Source organism: Plecotus auritus (genome assembly GCF_963455305.1).
Source record: "Plecotus auritus genome assembly, chromosome: 3".
Taxonomy (NCBI): Eukaryota; Metazoa; Chordata; class Mammalia; order Chiroptera; family Vespertilionidae; genus Plecotus; species Plecotus auritus.
This window is the reverse complement of record NC_137772.1, coordinates 208,512,184-208,533,870: the sequence shown is the minus strand read 5'-3', so window position 1 is coordinate 208,533,870 and position 21,687 is coordinate 208,512,184. Positions and strand designations below refer to the sequence as shown.

The window sequence follows — 21,687 nt, the reverse complement described above, 5'->3', positions numbered from 1 at the left end:
CATCACATCATCTACTATCACTCTGGCCAAGCCACCTTCATCTCTCATTGAATTATAGGAATAGAGAGGTCTCTCTGCTTCCACCCTGACCCTCTTATGGCCTATTTCCAGTATAGCAGTCAGTGTGGGCCTTTGAAAATATAATTCACATTATATCATGCCACTACTCAAAACCCTCCATTTCACTCAAAGTAAAAGCCAAAGTTCTTAAAATGGCCTAAAAGTCTTTTCATGATCTACTCCCTACCCACTCATTCAGCTTTACTTCTCTGACCAATCCTTCACTCTCCATGGGTCCCTCTACTCTAGCCATATTGGCCCCCTTGCTCTCTATAAAACATAACAGGTGCACTTCTGGAAATGTTAGGGCTTTTGCTCTAGCTCCTTCTGCAGAATGCTCTTCTTCCAAGAGTCTTTCCCGCACCTCTTTCAAGTCTCTGCTCAAACCTCACTTTCTAAGTGAGGTCTTCCCTGAGCACTCTATTCAACACTATATTCAACCTTCCATTCCCCCACTTCACATTTCCAATTCCTTTTACCATACTATACTTTCTATTTCCATAGAACTACCTATTTCCTCTGGTAGAAGAACCCAGCAATCTATTTAACTAGCATTCCTGATCACTGATGCATGCTCAAGTTTTGAATAACTAGTCTGGAGCAATGCTGGCACAGAGTAAGCACTCAGTAACAAGGTGTTAAATGAATTGAATAATGTGTTGAATGCATCCTTTTCCACAGAAGAGGATACCCAGAGGTTGCACTGTACTACAATACAGTTGACTGGTCCAGAGTAAGTGCCTGACCTAAGCTGAGTGTTTTATAGCCCCCACTTCAAAGCAAATGGACCCCCACCCTAAGTTTGGTTCTGAAGTTAAGGCTGATGACCTGGACACACTTGGAGAATTTGAGAGAAAATTTATTACTCACACAAGACTCCCAAGGAGAGTTTGGCAGGCACACACAGGTCTGGGCTGGCTTGGACAAAGCACAAGAAATGGGTTGGCCCTTGATTAGTGGCTGGGAAGCAGGAATAAGGAAAGTTCCTGCCACCTGGAAGGTTTAAATTTCCTGCTGGCACCAAAGATAAGGTAAGCCCACAGGCCTCCCTATCAGCCTGCCTTACTGTGTGGCCAAAGGAAAAAAGAGGGGAGAGGTTTAAGACCAAGTCGGTGGTCAAATATCAAAAAAGAGGTCAGATTCTTTATTACATTAGGCAAGCCAGAGTCTCTCTCCCAGGAATTTGGAATTAATATTAGGAGGCAGCTAGCTGGTCTCTGTTTATAGCTAAATTTGAGGGATACATAAAAATTAATGAGGTGCTATTTTTCCTCCAAAGATAGAGAGGTAAAGAAATTAAATCTTTAGAGAAAGAAAAATAAAGCATATTTAGAGAGAACCAAAGGTATGAAACCTAGAGCTCTCCATCCTTCCCATGGTGCATTCCCCAAGCCAGGCTGGCTCCCTACTTACAAAGTCTTAAGTGAAACCATAAGTCAAAATTATCTAAACAAGGGTTGTTATATATATTTCAAAGGAAGAAGAAATGACATCTAGCATAGAAATTGGCATAAAACAGACAGTGAATAAATAATTCATCAATAAACAGATGGGTATAGAAAGAGTAGCCATATTTAGAGGATGAGAGGGAAGAGTTGAAATTTCTTAAAGAGCTTAAAAATGGTGTTAACTCTCTTTTTACCTGATAGCTTTTTCTTTTATTATTTGAATAGTCATAGGCAAATCTCTATTAGTCAAATAATTTCAATGACTTCATATATAAAGTGAAAAAAAAGAAAAAAAGTATGAACTTTATTTCCCCTTCCCCTGACACCATTGTGTTTACTGACAAAGCATTCATTTGATCCCAGCATCAAATTCTTCTGCCAACACTGATCAACAAGACCCACTGAACACCACCAAACCCAGGCAGAGAAAAGATGGGAGAGATGTAGGCTCTAGAATAACTGGGCACATGTTAGACATCGAACACATGACTTCCTTGGAAACTGGACAGAGCAATAAAAATGCATGAGCTGGTTCAAGTGTCGGGCTTACCATCTGCTACCCAAGTAACCTTGGGTAAATTAACCTCCCTGAGACACCTTTTCTGGAATTAACTGGGACTGGCAGAGGAAGAATCAAATTAATCTCAGGCTCCTCAACTATAAAATGAAAGTGATAATTCCCCTCATAGAGTAATTATAATAAAGGGAATAATGCATTTTTAAATGCTTGTCACACAATAGTTTTTGATATTCCATGTTTCCTTTGTTCAACCAGCCATTGTGCCCACTCACTATTGGATTTAATAGTTCAATAATCCTGCAGTATATGGCATTTTGCATATATCCATTTTATAGATAGGGAAATGGAGACCAAGAAATTTGTCTAAAATTCTCCTCACAGATTTCTAATTTTCTATATTTCATATCACATTATCTAGCCATTCCCAACTTAAAGGGGAAGAATAAAAAGAAATGAGACTTTAAAGAGAGAGAAATTAGAAAATATATCATTCATATAGATTCCTCAAAAAATTTTTTTCAGATAGCTGAATTAAGGGAATACCTAGTAAAGATTCACCTGAATTTATTAATGTCTAAAGAATAATGTTGAGCAAAAGTGCAACCTAAAATCACAAGCCCAAGTTAATAATTGGCAGTTAGTGAAATATCTCCATACCTTACTATAAGAATATTTATATTTTTTAAAGAACAGAACTATCCTAAAATTAAAAACCACTCTCATAAAAATAGATCACAATTCCAAGAGAAAGGTATATTTTCTTGATAGAACCTTTAAACTTTTGTAAATAAGGAGATTTAGTAAGCGAGAAAATTTTGCTTTAGCCACTTAACGTTATGAGGCAGAATGCTCATAAACTGTCATAAACTAACTGAAGTACTGCAAATATGGTATCAATAAAGACACACAGGTCACTGCTTTATGACATTTCTCATTATCCCAGCAGTATAGCTGAGACTTAGTTTTATTAATTTTCAATGAAAGTTCTGCCAAGTGAATCCCAAGAGTCAAACCACTCCCTGGAGAAAAATTAGGCCTTGATAAAATATTCTGTTCCTCTTTTTGAAATAACTCCATCACTGCAAATTAGGGAATATATTAGATTCCAAAGAAATCAAAACATCAGAAAACTATGAGCCAATATGACGTGCTAAACCAATGCTAGACAAATCCTAGCAATTCTCTCTGAAAAATATGATCTTATAAAAAGCCACTAAAATCTTTGCTTATAATACTAATCAACTATTAAGAGAAAAAATAGCACAATAGAAATATAATAAAATTTAGAATAGCCATCATCTCTATAGTCAATAATAGGTTTAAAATTAGATGCTTGAGACTTAGGTCAATGAGTCACACTCTCTTGGCATCCTTTTCACTGGTGACATGCTTTAAATCAGGTAACCATTTCAGCAAAAATGTTAATTCATGAATATATCCACAACTAAATACAACAATAATATTTACTAAGTGCCTGCTGTGTGACAAATGCTCTGGTTAAACATCTGATATGAATATCGCCACTTAATACTCATACTAACTCTAGGAGATAGCTACTACTATCATTCCAACTTCACAGATGAAGGTTATTTGCCCACTATCACGTGGCTAGTGTGAGGAGCTTGAATTTAAACTCAGGTCTGCCTGTCCCTATTAACTCAGAAATTTCACTTCTATAAATCTGTCCTAAGAAAGTAATCATGAATGCAGCAAAGATTTATATAAAAAGACTAGAGGCCTGGTGAATGAAATTCGTGCACGGGGGGTGAGGGGGTTGGGGGGGGGGGTGGTGTCCCTCAGGCCAGCCTGCACCCTCTCCAATCTGGGACCCCTGGAGGGATGTCTGACTGCCCATTTAGGACCGATCCCAGTAGGATTAGGCCTAAACAGGCAATGTCGGACATCCCTCTCACAATCCAGGACTGCTGGCTCCCAACTCCTCGCCTGCCTGCCTTCGTGATTACCCTAACCGCTTCTGCCTGCCAGCCTGATCACCCCTTAACCACTCCTCTGCCAGTCTGTTTGCCCCTAACTGCCCTCCCCTGCAGGCCTGGTCACCCCTAACTGCCCTCCCCTGCAGGCCTGGTCACCCCCAACTACTCTCCCCTGCAGGCCTAGGTCCCTCCCAACTGCCCTTCCCTGCAGGCCCGGTCACCCACAACTTCCCTCCTCTGCCGGACTGGTCACCCCTAACTGCCCTTCCCTGCAGGCTTGATCACCCTCAACTGCCCTCCCTTGCAGGCCTGGTCCTTCCCAACTGCCCTCCCCTGCTGGCCTGATTGCCCACAACTGCCCTCCCTTGCAGACCTGGTCCCTCCCAACTGGCCATCTTGTAGCAGCCATCTTGTGTCCACATGGGGTCAGTCATCTTTGACCACATGGGGGAAGCCATCTTGTGTGTTGGAGCGACGGTCAATTTGCATATTATTCTTGGATTAGATAGGAGGATTAGATAGGATAGAGGCCTGGTGCATGGGTGGGGACCGGCTGGTTTGCCCTGATGGGTGTCCTGGATCAGGGTGGGGGTTCCCTTGGGGCATGGGGCGGCCTGGGTGAGGGGTCTGTGGTGGTTTGCAGGCTGGCCACGCCCCTGGCGACCCAAGTGGAGGCCCTGGTATCTGGGATTTATTTATCTTCTATAATCGAAACTATTTTATGAGATTAAATTGCAATAATGGAAAATGTGTATTACAGGAGCTTTAGAATATCTGCTGTGATTTTTTTCCCCATCAGAAATTACTTAATAACTGCTCAATAGAAAAGCACATAAAGAAAAAAAATGAGCAGAAAGCTCTTCTACCTGAGTCAGGAACATCCGAGCAGTAACAGCAGAAAGAGGTGGATAAATCAGAATTGGTTTAGTTGTCTCCCCAACAGCATTACCGACAAGCTTCCCGTTAGAAGAATAAGCAGCAATTGCAAAGACATATTTTTCATTGGTTTCTAAACCTTTCACTTCAAAAATGCTTTTACCATCAGCTGGTATCTATTAACAAAAACATTTCAAGTTATGTATGAAAATTAAAGTAATATAAATTTAAGTATATAGTTAAGTAAACCTTACATGTAAAAAAAAACCTCTTTTCATTTACTGTTAGATTTTAGTCAGACTTAAGTTGAAATTAGAGAAATTCACTGAAATGATAATGACTTCATAAGGGAAAAAAATCATCATGAAATGAGATGTTTGGTAAGATTTCTTGACAGTTAGAGATGTTTTTGTGTGTGTTTTTTCATTCGACATACCGCCTCTCCTGAATTTGGAAGACGATTATTGTTTAGTCTCACTTTTCCATGGCTCCCTTCTGCTTTGCAGCCCAAAATGCAGTACCACGACACCTGCCGAGGAGAGAGACAAGCCCAGCATCTGTAGTCTGTTTAACAAGGCATTCAATTTCCTTTATCAGGATGTGGCAAAGGGATGAAAATGTAACTATGCAAGCTTTAAAACATGGTATCCAGATTTACACAAGTACGTAGGTTTAATCTTTTTTAAAAAAGGCAAATATAGGCTAGTTTATGTGGGACTAACCATATTAAAATATTATTCATTATTAATTATTTTAACTACCACTAACTGAGCAGTTCCTACATGCTGAGTGTTGCTAGGAAATTTACATATGCTTTCTAATATTCACAACATCACTATCAGTTGGGATCACTCTTGTCATTTTGCTTTACAGAAAATGAAGACACAGAGATGTTTAGTAACTGGCCCAAGGTCAGACAGTGTTAGGGAGTGACTCCAAAAATGACTTAATCTTGATGGGGAAAAAGACCAACACTGGAATGATTTTCATATTTTATTAACTAATATATGACAAAAAAGTAAGTGGAAAAAGAAGATACTAAATTATAGTATTTAATGTAAAATATAAAAATACATGTTAAAAAAAAAAAAGCCTGGAAGAAAATGTTCCTAAGTAAGAATAGTGGTAGATTTGGGGTAATAAAGTGGTAAGATTATGGGTAATTTTTTTCTCCAGTGCATGCATTTTCTGATATCCTTTTGATAATTCTTAAATATAGGCAGAACCAGAAGCAAAATGCATATTCTACTAAAAAGACCAAACTTAAACTTGATTACATGCCTAGACAATGGCCCTTCTGCCAAAATGTCAAAATAATGGAAATCCTTTATTGTAATGGACTATTCTCACTATAAGGAAAGGGAGCAAGTTGATACCTAGGGACCAGCATTATTAGGAGCCATACTGACCAGGGGTTAAGAACAGAGGAATTGTCATCATTGTGGCATTCCCTTTTCCCCATAGATTCCACTTCACAACATCTCAACTCCTAAATTACAAGGGAACTGGATGACAAGCGAAATGTAAATTTCTCTAAGAAGCAAAGGCTTCTCATAGCTTAGCCTGCTATCTCTTCTGGGTCAACAGAAAAATCCTAATTGTGTCTTGTCTGTACAAGTAGTTCTCAACTCAGACTATGCAGCAGAATCACTTTTTAAAATACGCTTTGTAAAGAATCAACCATTTAAAAAAATAACATACACCCAAGCCTGCATGGCCTCAGTGAATAAGAATTTCTGGTGCAGGTGGCCAAACCTTTGTATTTCCCAAAAAAAATTTCTCAAGTGATTAAGGAGCCATATACAAAGGCAGGAGAACTCTAAGGACAGAGAGCCCTGAAGGAACTTGGAAGCTGGAGGATGGGAAAAGAAATCAGATGCATCTCACACAAAAATGAGAAACTAACTTTCCTTGACCACCCATGCAAAAAATGTGCTTTTTTTCGTAAAGAGGAAAAATAGAAAGTTTATTTTTATGATTTAGACCATTATTGCTCTAAGCTAAGCTCTATTTATCAACCAGAATTTGAAGGGTAAAATTCTCTCTAAAAGCATATTTATAAGCAGGCTTTATATTTTGTTCCACAGATGAAAACATCTTAGTTTATATAATTACTTATAAGAAGCAATGTGTGATTAGAATCTACATAAGAGTAATGACACCATAAATAAATCATCACTTCATCATTAAACTTCAGAAGTAAACGTGTATAAATAGCATCAGCAGTTTCAACTATTAAAACAGATTATAATGAAACCAATACCTTAACAGTGATTTTGATCAAACAAAAGATGGCTGAATCCTCAAACCAGTAAATGTATTTAAGCCCATAGCACCATCTAGTGCTGCTCAGTAGGAAGCAGAAGGTAATTTCGTAGAGTACACAACTCTGCTTATGTATTACATACATAAACTTAATATAATGTGGCTCGGCCAGCGTGGCTCAGCGTTTGAGTGTTGACTAATGAACCAGGAGGTCACAGTTTGATTCCCGGTCAAGGCATATGCCTGGGTTGCGGGCTCAATCCCCAGTGTGGGGCATACAGGAGGCAGCCGATCAATGATTCTCTCTCATCAATGATGCTTCTATCTCACCCTCTCCCTTCCTCTCTCAAATCAGTAAAAAATATATATTTTTTAAAAAAACTTAACATAAAGTGCTAAGTGATAAGTCCAACAACTACAGTTAAATATGGAACGCATGTCTTTCTATTTCTAAGCATTATGAAATAAACTAGTCACTAATTTGAAATACATAAAAAATAAGATTTTGGTAAAATAAACCAAAACATTTGAAAATAAAAATATCTTGGTAAATCATCCAGTCTTATTTCTGCACTAAATTTCTAAAATCCCTATTCTTTCAACAGATCCAGAAAAATCCAAAGTTGAACTTTAAAATGGCTAGCAATTGGAATAATGCATTTATTATAGTGCAGTTAGATGTAAGACTGACGATACTTCTATTCCCTCAATTATAAAGCATTGGGAAGACGGTATTACTTCTCACTGATGTCCACCTACCATCATCAGTCTAAAGCTCCTCAAAGACTAGAACCATATTTTGTTTGTGTTTATTTTTATACCTCAATTACCTTACACTGCTTGATACATGGTAGATACTCAATGCTTATTGGAACCAATTTATTAAAAAATAAAAATTAAATCATGTAATCGTGGTTACATCATTAATTACTTTTAGCAAACTTTACTACATATATTTAATAAGATATAAGGGGAAAAGTTAATATACCAAGAGTATTATATAATACTTCATTTAATTTTCACAGTAGACATATTTTACAAATGAAAGCACAACAAAACACCTCAGGAAGTATAATCAGATTTCCTAGAGAGTCTTACTGCTAGCAGGTGGAGCTGGAATTGTTAATCTTGCATCTGACTTTAAAGCCCATGCCCTTCCCACTATACCAAGTCAATGTAAGCTCAAGCGGCCATCCTAAAGAGAATCAAAGACACACTTTATTTTTTATATAACATCCAAGAGAATGTTGTTGATCATCCAAAAGAGGAAAAGGTAATATTTAAAATATAAATTAGGTAGAACCAAATGTTTTTGAGGAAACTAAAATCTCAAGTTATAGTAACATTTAGGCTGAGGTCCAAGGCATTGGGGATGGAAAAAAGAGCACATTCTTCAATAAATACATAAAAATGTATGACTTAAAATATAGCTGGAACTGTCATTTGTATGTTTGTATTAAAAGCATCCCCATCTTCTTGGAGGAACTTTGGAAAGAACCACTCAATTCACCATCCCCAAATTTCATCTCCATCATTGGCTCTGAGAGTAACATCTATCCTCTTCAACTGTCACACTAGAATGTCAGCATATGACTACTAGTATGTCATGGTGACGAAGATACTTACAAATGCTTCTCTACTGTTTCTATTTACTATATATGTGGGTATAGCAGGACTATAAAGAGCATAAAGAGAAACAGCATAAAAATGAAAAGATCATGATGAAACTAAGTACAATTACTACAACAGAATATTAATCCAGTGTTCGGTGCTTATAAATAAGACTAGTCAGGCCCTAAAAGCAATAAAAGTATCAATCATTATAGTCATAAAAGTACTTATGCTGCTTTGCCTTTAAGTAAAGATCATAGTGGACAGCATACCTTAACATCTGAAATAAATGGAGCAGGTTTCAATGTCACAGAACAATGAGTTCGGGATAGCAGGATAGGTGGAGGAGGGATTCTGCTTTTCTTTTTTTTTGAACTTTCCATATTTTTCCGATACAAATATTGAGCATTTTGTTCTACTTCAACCTTCTCAATTAAAGAATATGCTTCCTATAATAAGGTGTGAAAACAGAAAAATATATTTCAAGAGCTTTAATTTCACTTATATTTGTAGTGATGTTAAATAACACTATCTTGTTATATACAGTTCTTTGAGTCTTGGTGGTATACATATTTCAAGCACTAAGTGATCTTGCAGAAATTAAAAAAAATAGCTACTAAATAAGGCTAAGTAAAAAAATAGTTATTAAATAAGGCAGTAGTGTCATATATATGTCTAATTTATCATTATATTTAATATGAGACATTTCATTTTTTTATCAAACCTTCTGAATATCTATCATCATATTTCATTGTTCTTAAAAAGTTCATTATACAATCATCTACATTTATACCAGTGAACTGTACACCTACTCTTACTGCAACTTGAAATATAACTCTCAAGCAATGACACTATTGGTATATGTGGTTTTTAAATGAATATTATTGAATTTCTTCCTCTTAGCAAGAAGAAATAAAACAGTTAAAAACGCTTATTCTGTATACCTGAAAGGCAATCAAAAGAAGGAAAACAGAGAAACCAGAAGACCTAAATGATATTCAAAATAAGACTAAATATATAAGCAATCATAATACATGTAAATGGGTTAAACGCCTCTTCTAAATTAAAAGGCAAGAGCACTCTAATTGAGCTCCAAAGCAGAAACCTATGCAAACATTCAAATTCAATGGATGACAGAGAAGAAACAGCCTTTCCAACAGATAGTGCTGGGACAATTACAGTAGACATTTACATGGACCCCTACATCACACCAAATACAAATATTAACTCAAAATTAGTTACAGATCCAAGTGAGAAAGCCAAAACAATATTCTTAGAATAAAATGGATCAAATCTTCAAGACCTGGGATTAGGACTTCATCAAAATTAAAAGCTTCAAATGATACCATCAGAAAAGTGAAAAGACAATTGACAGAATGAGACAAAATATTTACAAATCTTACATCTGATAAGAGGCCTGCATTTAGGATATATAAAAACTATTATAAATTCATATAAAACAACAAACAATCCCACTGAAAATGGACAAAGGTTTTGAAAGAACATTTTTCCAAAGAAGATACACAAATGGCCAATAAGCCCATGAAAAGGTTTACATTATTGGTCACTGAGGATGAAAGTATAAAATCAGCAAACTGACTCAAGAAACAGAAAACTTGAACACATGAATAATGATGGAAGAAACTAGAAAATATATCCAAAAAAGTACTTCCCACAAAAGTGTCAGGCTCAACCAATTTCATTTGAAAATATTTCAGATAACAAGAAACTAATAATTCCTATGCCATTTTAAAATTTTCTAACTACAGAGATAGATAGCTTCTTGAATAATTTTACAAATTTATTATAACTTTTGATAACTAAATCTGAAACATGACTGCACTTAAAACACAGAGCAATCTTCTAACAGTATAATACTGAATCATGAAGAAATAGAAAATACGAAAAGACCAATAACAAGTAAGAAAATGGTCAGTAATAAAAAAACCTCCCACTAAAGAAAAGCACAGAACCAGATAGTTTCACTAGTGAATTCTACCAAAAATGTAAAGAATAATTAACGCCAACCCTTCTCAAACTCTTCCAAAAACTTGAAGAGAAGGGACATTTCCAAATTGATTTTACAAGGTTGGCATTACCCTGATACTAAAACCAGAAAAGGACACTAGAAGAAAATTACAGACCAATATTCCTGATGAACATAGATGTAAAAATCCTTAACAAAACATTTGCAAACCATATTTTACAGTATATTGAAAGAATCATATACAGTGATTAAGCAGAACTTACTCCTGGGATTCAAGGATAGTTCAATATAAATATGATTCAAACCAATAAATGCAATACAACACGTTAACAAAATGAAAAAAAAATTATCATTTCAGTAGAGCCCAAACAAAATTTGACAAAATTCAACATCCTGTTATGATAAAAACCTCTCAACAAATTGCATACGAAAGAACATACCTCAACATAATAAAGGCCATATATAACAAACACACTGCTAACATCATATCAATGGTGAAAGATTTAAAGTGTTCCCTTTAAGATCAGGAATATGACAAGGGTGCCCACTCTTATCACTCCTATTCAACATGGTACTGGATATCTTAGCCACAACAATCAGAAAAGAAAAGGAAATAAAAAACACCCAAATCATAAAGGACGAAGTAAAATTGGGGAAAAGTGAGATGCTGGTCAAGGACACAAACTTTCAGTTATAAAATGAAATAAGTTTTAAAGATCTAACGTACAGCATGGTGACTATAGTTCATAATACTGTACTGAATACTTGAAATTTATGAAATAATAGATTTTAAGAGTTCTCACACACACACAATAAAAGTAACCATGTGAGGTGATAAATGTGTTAATTAGCCTGACTGGTAATCATTTCACAATAAATATATCAAATAATCACATTGTACATTCTAAATATATTACAATTTCATTAGTCAATTATACTCAATAAAGCTGGGGGTGGGAGGCAAAGCTCAATAAACTCAGAAAGCTCTTTCTTTAAGCAGGAGAAAAAATACTAATTTTAGCCAACAGAGAAAATTGTGAAGCACTAAAAGAATCATCAATAACATCCAGGAGGAAACAGAATGCCACTATTCCTTTTTATTCTGAAAGTTCTAGCAAATTTAATAAACATCAGAAAGAAAATCCTGAGGATGAGGAGACAAAATGTCCACCAAATGCCAAATGCACTTCTCTTAGATACAAAAACCGGTGCTATTTCCCCTACAGAAGACATGATGAGTTTAAAGCTTTAATTTGGAAAGCTGGACTCAAGCTCAAAAGAAAGGATAAGACTGGAGATAGGATCTGGGAGTCATAAGCATCAGAGTGATATTTAAAGCTAAGTGGGTAAATCCATTCCTTATGGGAGTGCAGACTATAAAACTGTAGCATCATACTTTTTCCCTAAAATAATGAAGCTTGGCCTAAACTAAGGTCAGAATTAACTTCTCATTTTTTATTAGAAATGGTGGACATAAGGTCTAAAATCATTAGTCACGATTAAAATTTATCTCTAGTAATACATGGTGTATTAATTCCACTTATTCTGTGCCAGGAGACCTTGAACATTTTCCTACACTTGCAGTTCAGGAGCCTTAGCCATCTGCACAGGACAACCGTTCCTTCTTGTGAGAAGGGTGATTAATGATAACTATGCTTCCAGAGCCTACGTGCCAGAGACCATACATGTTTACAATCAAAAGCTACTTGTTTAAATATATTTTTATTGATTTCAGAGAGGAAGGAAGAGGGGAAGAAAGATAGAAACATCAATGATGAGAGAGAATCATTGATCAGTTGCCTCCTGCACGCCTCCCCTCCCGCCCCCGGAAATTAAGCCTGCAACCCAGGCATGGACCAGGATTCGAACCGTGACCTCCTGGTTCATAGTTTGATGCTCAGCCACTGAGCCATGCTAGCCAGGCAAAAGCTAATTTATGTACACATGGTGCTTGGTGTAACTGTTGCATCACAGAATGAATGAGTCAGTCGATCAATCAGGGAGATGGCATCTGTTACCCTCCATTATCTCCACTTTTTCACTCATTGGATCAAACTGGGGGCGGGGGGGGGGGGGGGGCGGGATGAAGAAAATGGATAGAAAAATGGTAAGGGCCAGAAGTCGAAGGGACTGTGTCATAAAAGACTATGAGAGAGTCAAGTTCCAGTTCAGCCCAGAGGACGCAACCAGCACAGGGCTGGGCAGAGGCTCATTCCCCTATCCACCCTCTGCCACAGACCACAGGCCAGCCTTGGCCCTCTGAGAAGGCAGATGTGCCCACAGAGCAGGGCTCCCTGGAAAGGCAACAACTGGTGGAAGCTTGATAAGAAAGAGACCAGAGTTGAACAAGGGAAGTAGGTTCCCCAGATAACTGTGGGAAAATTTTGAGGGAAGAAGTTCCTAGTTGAACAGAAGGGAAATAAAATCTATTATATTTTGGCCCTGGCCAAGTGGCTCAGTTGGTTGGGGCATTGTCCCATACAACAAAGGTGGTGGGTTCGATTCCCAGTCAGGGCACATACCTAGGTTGAAGGTTTGATCCCTAGCCCGAGGTGCTTACAGGAGGCAACCGATAAATGTATCTCACATATTGATATTTCTGTCTCTCTCTCTCTTTCTCCGTCTTCCTCCCCCTCTCCCTCTCTGAAAATCAATAAAAATATATCCTCAGGTGAGAACTTTAAAAAATCTATTACACTTTGAAGATTAAATGTTCATGTGCCTTCATTTGCATCGCAGGCTGCGGAGACTATGATTATTCAGGTTGCAAAAGGACAAGTAAAATCAGCCTAAGGAAAGTTATGCAGCATAAGGAAAGGGACCGATGCCTTAAAAGTCTGGAGACATTTCCTTCCTCTGGATTATGTTTGGAGCCTGAAAATATACCAGCACCACTGGCTCACTGGCCGTGGTATTAACACAGACTGCCTTTGACTCCATCTTAGTTGACTAATCAACTGCTCTGGGATTTCTACATTTATTCCCAAAATTTGCCTCAGCAGTTCATGCTCAGCTGAACCAGCTGGAAATGAGCATCTTCTGACTTGACACTAGCAGCTTTTCCCTGCATAACCGTGAACCCAAGTGAGATCTTTTTAAACTTCCTGCCATGGGCTATCACACATACATTTCTCAAACTTGGCTGTTGATCAGTATCATCTATGAAGTTTATTTAAAAGTTAAGATAGTCTGTCCCTACTCTAAACCCACTTAATAAAAATCACCGGCAGCGCAGCTTGACCATCTATTGTTAACAAATGCCAAGGATAATTCTGAAGTGCAGCAAGGACTGGGAACCACTGATTTAGATGAGTAGATCAGCCTCCTGCCCTTCCTCTCAGAGGCTCTTAAACCTTCAGTTGCCTAGCTCATCAATGGCTCCTCCATACTGGTTACAGTGCAAACTCCTCCACAGCCCTTTTTATTCTGATTACAACTATATTTTCCAGTCTTTTCTCCCCCTGTACTCTTTTCTCCTCCCATAGCTACCACCCTGTCCAACCTAACCTCCAAAACCATAAGAGAAAAAAAAAGTCACTCATTCCCAGATAATTCTATATTCTTTTGTGCCTCTAATACGCCTTTGCCCCTGCATTTTCCTCTTCTTGGAGGATTTTACACCCTCTTCTGTGTTTCAAGACACATTCACACATCTCCTCCGCTGACTTCTTCCAAGATAAGTCCCATGATTTAGGTACTCATTCCCTTCATTTCACACAATCTTTATGTTAGTAAGTATTATGCAATAAGGCACCTGTGGACATGACTGTCCATACTCTCTAAATAATGAGTGTCTTAGTGACAAGGACAGTGTTTTATTTATCTCTTTAGGTTCAATAATTGTGTTCTGAATGAAATATATATGAAATTATGACAGAGGAGGATAATCTATACTGTAATGCATTCTAAGAAATCATGTTTAAAATGTTCTGATTAAGTCTTGATCAATTTTAACTTTATTATACCTCATTCATAATCCCATGGCCTGATTTGAAGTAGGTTAATAAAAATATTGAAGTGTTAATAAAAATATCACAGTTTAATTGAAAGGTGATAGAAGAAAAATCTAAAACAAAGTCTTTGATTTAGGTAAATCAGATCAATTCTATAATAGGACTCAAAGTAAACCCTAATGATAGTTAGAAATTAACATCCTAATTTAGTGAACCAAATCATTAAGCTGCTAATAAGATTCCATTTATGAGAAAGTGACTAGGGGCTTTCTAAAGGGGGTTTCTCAGATAGAAAGGAGGAAATATCATCAGAGACAAAGTCCCAAAAAATCAAGAAAGAAAAATTCTCATGAAGCTAGCTCTAATCAGTTGTGAAAGTGTTATCAATGTGAACTTGAATATGGCCTATAACAGCAAGGATCTAGAACACCAAAGTATTGCAGCTCTGAAATATAGACAATTCCCTAATCAGAGGTCAAGAGGAAATGGGTTTTCCATGACATGGCAAACAATGAAAAATAACTATATCCTCACTGCTATATCCTCACTGTCTAGCACAGTGCCTGCCAAATCAGAGGCCTTACTAAGCTTGAAAGAAGAAATGAGTCTTTACCTATCACAGGAAAGGAATCAGCCACCAGAACCTCAATGGAAAGAGGCTCCTATACCCATTCACAAAGGAAGGAAGTTCTGAGTGGTTTTTTTTAACGGGGTTTGTGCTGCAATGTGCCCCAAAATAATACCACTGAAGTCCAAAATATTGTTGACTAAATAAAATCTCTCTGCCTATAGTTTCCATCACAGAAACTGAGATCTGCCTCTTTTCAGAACTTATTCAATGTTTTTGAGGACAGGTTGACAAATACATTTGATGACAGCTTAACACCCATACTGCAGCAAAACACTTGTAGGAAGATATAGAGCAATCTTCAAGGACATGATTAAGACATACGGAAACAACTATCAAAAAACTGCAATGATAAAGTGCCATATTTACTAGTTGCCTAGTAGATCTCCCTGAGGTATAGTCTGAGTTCTTAACACTATTATGTATATTTCAGAAGGAGATGAAAAGTACATTAACTCATATCTAAGAATCCTGGGAAGAAATATTGCTTAGAATAAAATATGCAATTTATAGGAAAGGTATAAGAGAAAATACAGAAAAAATGTGTAGTTTGATAGAGAAAAATATGCCTAGAGCACCAAAAATAATTCTGATGTGACAAAACAGGACTTTCCAGAGTGCTTGAAGTGGGAGATAGAGTAGTAGTAATCTATACTAATAAAAGGGTGATATGCTGGTTAGACTGGATGTCTTCCAGACGACCATCCGGACCTCCTTTCTGACAAAGCCAGGCCTGGGCGAAACCAGGAGGGAGAAAAGCCACCCGCCCCATGGTCCCGGCCACCAGCGCCTGCAGCTGCAGCCTAGGAGAGGGAGAAAAGCTGACCACCCCATGGTCCCGGGTGCCAGCGCCTGCAGCCCAGGAGAGGGAGAAAAGCTTCCCACCCACGGTCCCCTGTGGCTGTGGCCGGCCTGGGTCCCAGGTGCCTGCGGCCGACTGGAGGAGGAAATCCTGGGTCCTGGGTGCAAGGCCGAGGCAGAGGTGGTTAGAGGCGATCAGCCAGCAGGGGAGCAGTTAGGGACGATCAGGCCGGCAGGGGAGCAGTTAGTGGTAATCAGGCAGGCAGACAGAGGTGGTTAGGGGCGATCAGGCAGGCAGGTGAGTGGTTAAGAGCCAGTGGTCCTGGATTGTGAGGGTTAAGGCTGGGCTGAGGGACCCCCCCCATGCACGAATTTCATGCACCAGGCCTCTAGTAATAATAATATTGGCTAATAATATTGACTGTTTACTCTGTGCCAAATACTAAGCATTAAATGTGCATTATTTCATTTAATCTTCCTAGAACTCCCACATTTTACAGATGAAGAAATTGAAAGTTAAGAGAGCATAAGTAAACTTGATTTAAGTCATACAGCTAGTCTGTGGCAGATCAAAACTCTAATCCAAGACCCTATACTCCTAAGCATTATGCTATACTGTCTTCATCAGAAAGGCAACCTACTGAACTTGCCTGTACAATACCCTTAAAATGTTTTAAAAAGGGGGGAAACCTAATATGTAAACACTAGAGGCCCGGTGCATGAAATTCGTGCATGGGGGGGTGTGTCCCTCAGCCCAGCCTGCACCCTCTCCAATCTGGCACCCCTCGAGGGATGTCTGGCTGCCTGTTTAGGCCCAATCCCAGTAGGATCGGGCCTAAATGGGCAGTGTCGGACATCCCTCTCACAATCCAGGACTGCTGGCTCCCAACTGCTTGCCTTCCTACCTTCTTGATTGCCCCTAACCACTTCTGCCTGCCAGCCTGATCACACCCTAACCACTCCCTTGCCAGACTGATTGATGGCTAACTGATCCCCTGCCAGCCTGATTGCCCCTAACTGCCCTCCCCTGCAGGCCTAGTCACCCCTAACTGCCCTCCTCTGAAGGCCTGGTCACCCCTAACTGCCCTCCCCTGCAGGCCTGAGTCTCCCCCAACTGCCCTTCCCTGCAGGCCCAGTTGCCCACAACTTCCCTCCTCTGCCAGCCTGGTCACCACTAACTGCCCTCCCCCGCAGGCTTGATCGCCCCAACTTCTCTCCTTTGCAGGCCTGGTCCCTCCCAACTGCCCTCCCCTGTTGGCCTGATCACCCACAACTGCCCTCCCTTGTAGGCCTGGTCCCTCCTAACTTCTCTCCCCTGCTGGCCATCTTGTGGTGGCCATCTTGTGTCCACATGGGGTCAGGATCTTTGACCACATTGGGGCAGCCATCTTGTGTGTTGGAGTGATGGTCAATTTGCATATTACTCTTTTATTAGATAGCATAGAGGCCTGGTGCACGGGTGGGAGCTGGCTGGTTTGCCCTGAAGGGTGTCCTGGATCAGGGTGGGGCATGGGGCGGCCTAGGCGAGGGGCCTGTGGTAGTTTGCAGGCCGGCCATGACCCCTGGCTACCCAAGCGGAGGCCCTGGTATCTGGGATTTATTTATCTTCTATAATTGAAACTTTGTAGCCTTGAGCGGAGGCCAGGGCAGGCCAGGGCGGGTGGGAAGCTTGGCTTTCTCTATCGCCAGTGGCAACCCAAGCCTCCTGCTCTCTCCAGCTCTGTGGCTGCCGCCATTTTTGTTGGGATTTATTTATCTTCTATAATTGAAACTTTGTAGCCTTGAGCGGAGGCCAGGGCCAGCCAGGGTGGGCAAGAAGCTTGGCTTCCTCCATCACTGGGGGCAACCCAAGCCTCCTGCTTGCTCCAGCTCTGTGGCCACTGCCATATTTGTTGGGTTAATTTGCATACTCACTCCTGATTGGCTGGTGGGCGTGGCTTGTGGGTATAGTGTAGGTACGGTCAATTTGCATGTTTCTCTTTTATTAGATAGAATGCTTAAATCTCTGTCAGTAGTTTAAAGCCTGGAGGTCAAAATATGATACCATGGGAGGGCTCAGAATCATAAAAGGTTTGCTCTTTATGAGGAATACTTCAGCACGGAGTAATTAAAAAGAGCTGAAAAGATCTGTGAAAAAAGAAATTAGTTCACATATATTCTTCCCCTGCAAAAACAAAAACACAAATAGAATTGCTTTGACTAAAATGCTATCCTATATAATAAAGAGGTAATATGCAAATTGACCCTCACACCCTCAAAAGACGGTTGCCCACAACCAGGCCGGCAGGGGGGTTAGTGAGGGACGACCAAACGACTGAACAAGCAGGCTGTGTGGGGCGACCAGGCCGGCAGCAGGGGCAGTTGGGGCAACCTGGCCAGCAGCAGGGGGCAGTTAGGGGTGACCAGGCTGGCAAGGGAGGCAGTTAGGGGTAATTAGGCCGGCACACAGAGGCAGTGAAGGGCAATCAGGCTGGCAGGGGGCGCAGTTAGGGGTGATCAGGCAGGCAGGTGAGCAATTAGGAGCCAGCGGTCCAGGATTGTGAGAGGGATGTCCAACTGCCAGTTTAGGCCCGATCCGAGGATCGGGCCTAAACTGGCAGTTGGACATCCCCCAAGGGGTCCCAGATTGGAGAGGGTGCAGGCTGGGCTGAGGGGACACCCCCCCATGCACGAATTTTGTGCACCAGGCCTCTAGTAAAATAAGAAAAACAATTATGCTCAGTAATCCAATTACTGCTATCATAGTTAACAGAGTGGTAGTTAGGGGACCTCAAGATACAAATTTAGGAAATATTAAAAGCAGGAGTTATTAGAACTTCTAGTGGCTTCTTCATTAGTTGTGGTTTCAAAATAGGACCATAAAATTAGAGTTCATGTCAATTATAAAAATAAATATGCTAACTCATAATGTTCCTTTGCTTAAAGTTGAAGCATTATTACTGGAATTTGTAACTGCTAAGATCATCTCAACTATCTATTTGTTTAAATTCCAACAAATAATATTAGGAGAAAATTAGATGCATCATTTGGGGTTCTTTGCAACAGAAGCAACAGGAAAACCAGGCTTGGACCAAAACAGGCCCACAAAGATAGGAGGGTCTACAGAACAAAACTATAATTGTCTGATCAGGACACACGCATTAGAATGAATGAACACCAACTAGTTTTAATCTTTTTATTCCTCTGCTCAAGATTCAGATTCCAAAAAGGTAGCAACGAATTGGCCCAGCTTGCATCACTCGTCCTCATCAGGGCCAGCAGAGAAGAAAGCCCCTGAAAAAGTCCCACCTGATTATATCTAGTGGGAAGAAGAAATTACTCAAGAGGTGATGTTCAGAAGGAGAAATGTAGGCTGAACAAAAAGCAACAGTAAACAACCCTGCCCTGGTAACATTTAGCACATGGATGCAGGAGTGGTCCTGCCTCTTCCCAATGAGAAATCCCATCTGCAAAGATGTTGAATACTCAGTGGGTGGGCTCCAAAGGCAATGATGATAAGCCACACAATGACTGTTCTATTTGATCAGAAGTAGAAGATCAAGGACATCTCAAATGATTCTAGGTGCAATTCATTAAAATAAATCTGAGGTATAATGTGTAAAAAGCCAATATAAACTCCCAGAAGTCAAATAATCAAGACAGGAAAATGGGAAAAATAAGTAACCCATAATCAAGAAAAATTTCATCTCATTTGGAAAGCTAACCGTGAACTAGGAAGGTTTGTCCCTCATTCATGGCAACAAGTTTGTCCACCTTTAATTAATTTGTAATAAAACAGACACCCGATGAGATTATCCAGCTCCACAAGGTCAGGATACTTTTGAAAAACTAAAAAAGGGTATGAATTATTTAAGAGTTCTGAAAAGACTTGGGCTTTTCAAACCATTTTATATCGGGTGACAAATCAGTTACTGATTTGGGGTAACTTAATTACAAGATCATAATAATGTAAAACATTCTGTAATATGCCCCAGCACAAAATAATTGCCAAGGGAAAGAAATTTATTTATATTTTTTAAGGAAAGAAAGTTTGGCAATCATTTGAGCCATAATATCATTGTACTCTGAGGACTGATCATTAAGCCTTAACACTCGATAAAAAAATACTACCACTGCCCTGACGGGTTTGGCTCAGTGGATAGAGCGTCGGCTTGCGGACTGAAGGGTCCCGGGTTCGATTCCAGTCAGGGGCATGTACCTTGGTTGCGGGCGCATCCCCGGTGGGGGGTGTGCAGGAGGCAGCTGATCGATGTTTCTCTCTCATTGATGTTTCTAACTCTCTATCTCTCTCCCTTCCTGTCTGTAAAAAATCAATAAAATATTAAAAAAAAAAAAATACTACCACTGAGGAGCAAAGGTAGCTGCAGAAGATTTTAGGACTTCTAAATAAATATTCAATACTTGCTAGTTGGTGAAAATCCTTAAGGAGGATGACTCATAAAAAGTGGGGTCTCGAAATGCATGTAATTAATCTATCCTCAAAGGGCATTATGTTTACAATTTTTCTTAATTAAAATACTTTCACTTAAGAAATAAATGGAGGAGGAAGTAAAGAAGAGCACACTGAGATTGGCAGGAGGTGTGGGGGCGTGAAACAGGCTGGTTTGTCACCCACATGTGCTGCTTTTTTAATTGGGAGGGAGATTGTCTATCTCTACAGAGGCCATGCGGAGGAGCAAGGGGTCCCAACCACATACCAGACCTCCAGCCCAGGGTCCCAGAGCTGGGAAAATAAGTCCCTATAAGCAGTAAGAACTATGGGGGCTGTAAAAACCAGTGCAAATTGGGGCTCAGTGACACAAAGGCTAATGGAGACCCAGCTATTCCTCTTAAAAAGTGCACCACAAACTGAACTTACAAGGTCCCTCTTCCTCTGAGCTCCAACACCAGGGCAAGGCTCTGGGGATCACAGACACATATGAGGAGGAACAGGTATTGGGGCAGGAACTCGGGGGCAGCTTTCTTCCAGATGGAGGTGCTTGCAGGATCATTGTGCCTATGCTGGGACCTCCCCAGTCTCAGGGCTGACTGGCAGTTGCTCCACCCTGGTTATTCCCTAAGACCCCACCTCATCCAATTTACAACCCCATTCAAGCATAAGAATGGCCTGTCCTTGCTCAGGCTAAAATCTCTCAAACAAGCTACAACTGGGTAAGGGAGCCCCAAACCTATCAATAAAAGGCCCAAGACCCGGCACCAGCACCAGCCTGCCTTGCTTCATAGCTGGGCCTCATCTGGGTACTTTTAAACTCCATACAAAGAGGAGGAATCTTAAGATCTCTCTGTAGCTCCTGCTTAGTGGCCCCAGGCAGTGGCTGACTTTGGACCTCCCTGGACACCCAAAAGCCAGTGGTCAGTGTCAGACCATACCAGATTACAACTCTACACATCTATAAGTGACACACTCAAGGGGCAAACTCAGTGAGCATCAAAGCCGCACTGAAGCAAGTCCTGCTCCATAGGAGTGTCTCCTGAATAGCAGCTCTCCCACTGTAGTCACAGCTGGTCCTCACAGCCAATTGGCCTGGAGGTCAATTCCTCCCAGTGACAGCAATCAAGTCTCAACTATAATAAGACTGTGCTCACAGCCCATAAATGGGTGCA

General features: G+C 39.9%; 1 protein-coding gene across 1 annotated transcript in view; it reads right to left on the bottom strand.

Moving 5' to 3' along the window:
- Positions 1-21,687, bottom strand: part of CFAP54 (cilia and flagella associated protein 54) — a gene marked incomplete at both ends in the record, with an annotated part of 264,389 nt that overhangs the window by 187,282 nt on the left and 55,420 nt on the right. Inside the window, 3 exon segments of the mRNA XM_080660197.1 lie at positions 4,829-5,014; positions 5,275-5,367; positions 8,987-9,163. Of these exon segments, the coding sequence (XP_080516323.1) occupies positions 4,829-5,014; positions 5,275-5,367; positions 8,987-9,163 (456 nt within the window).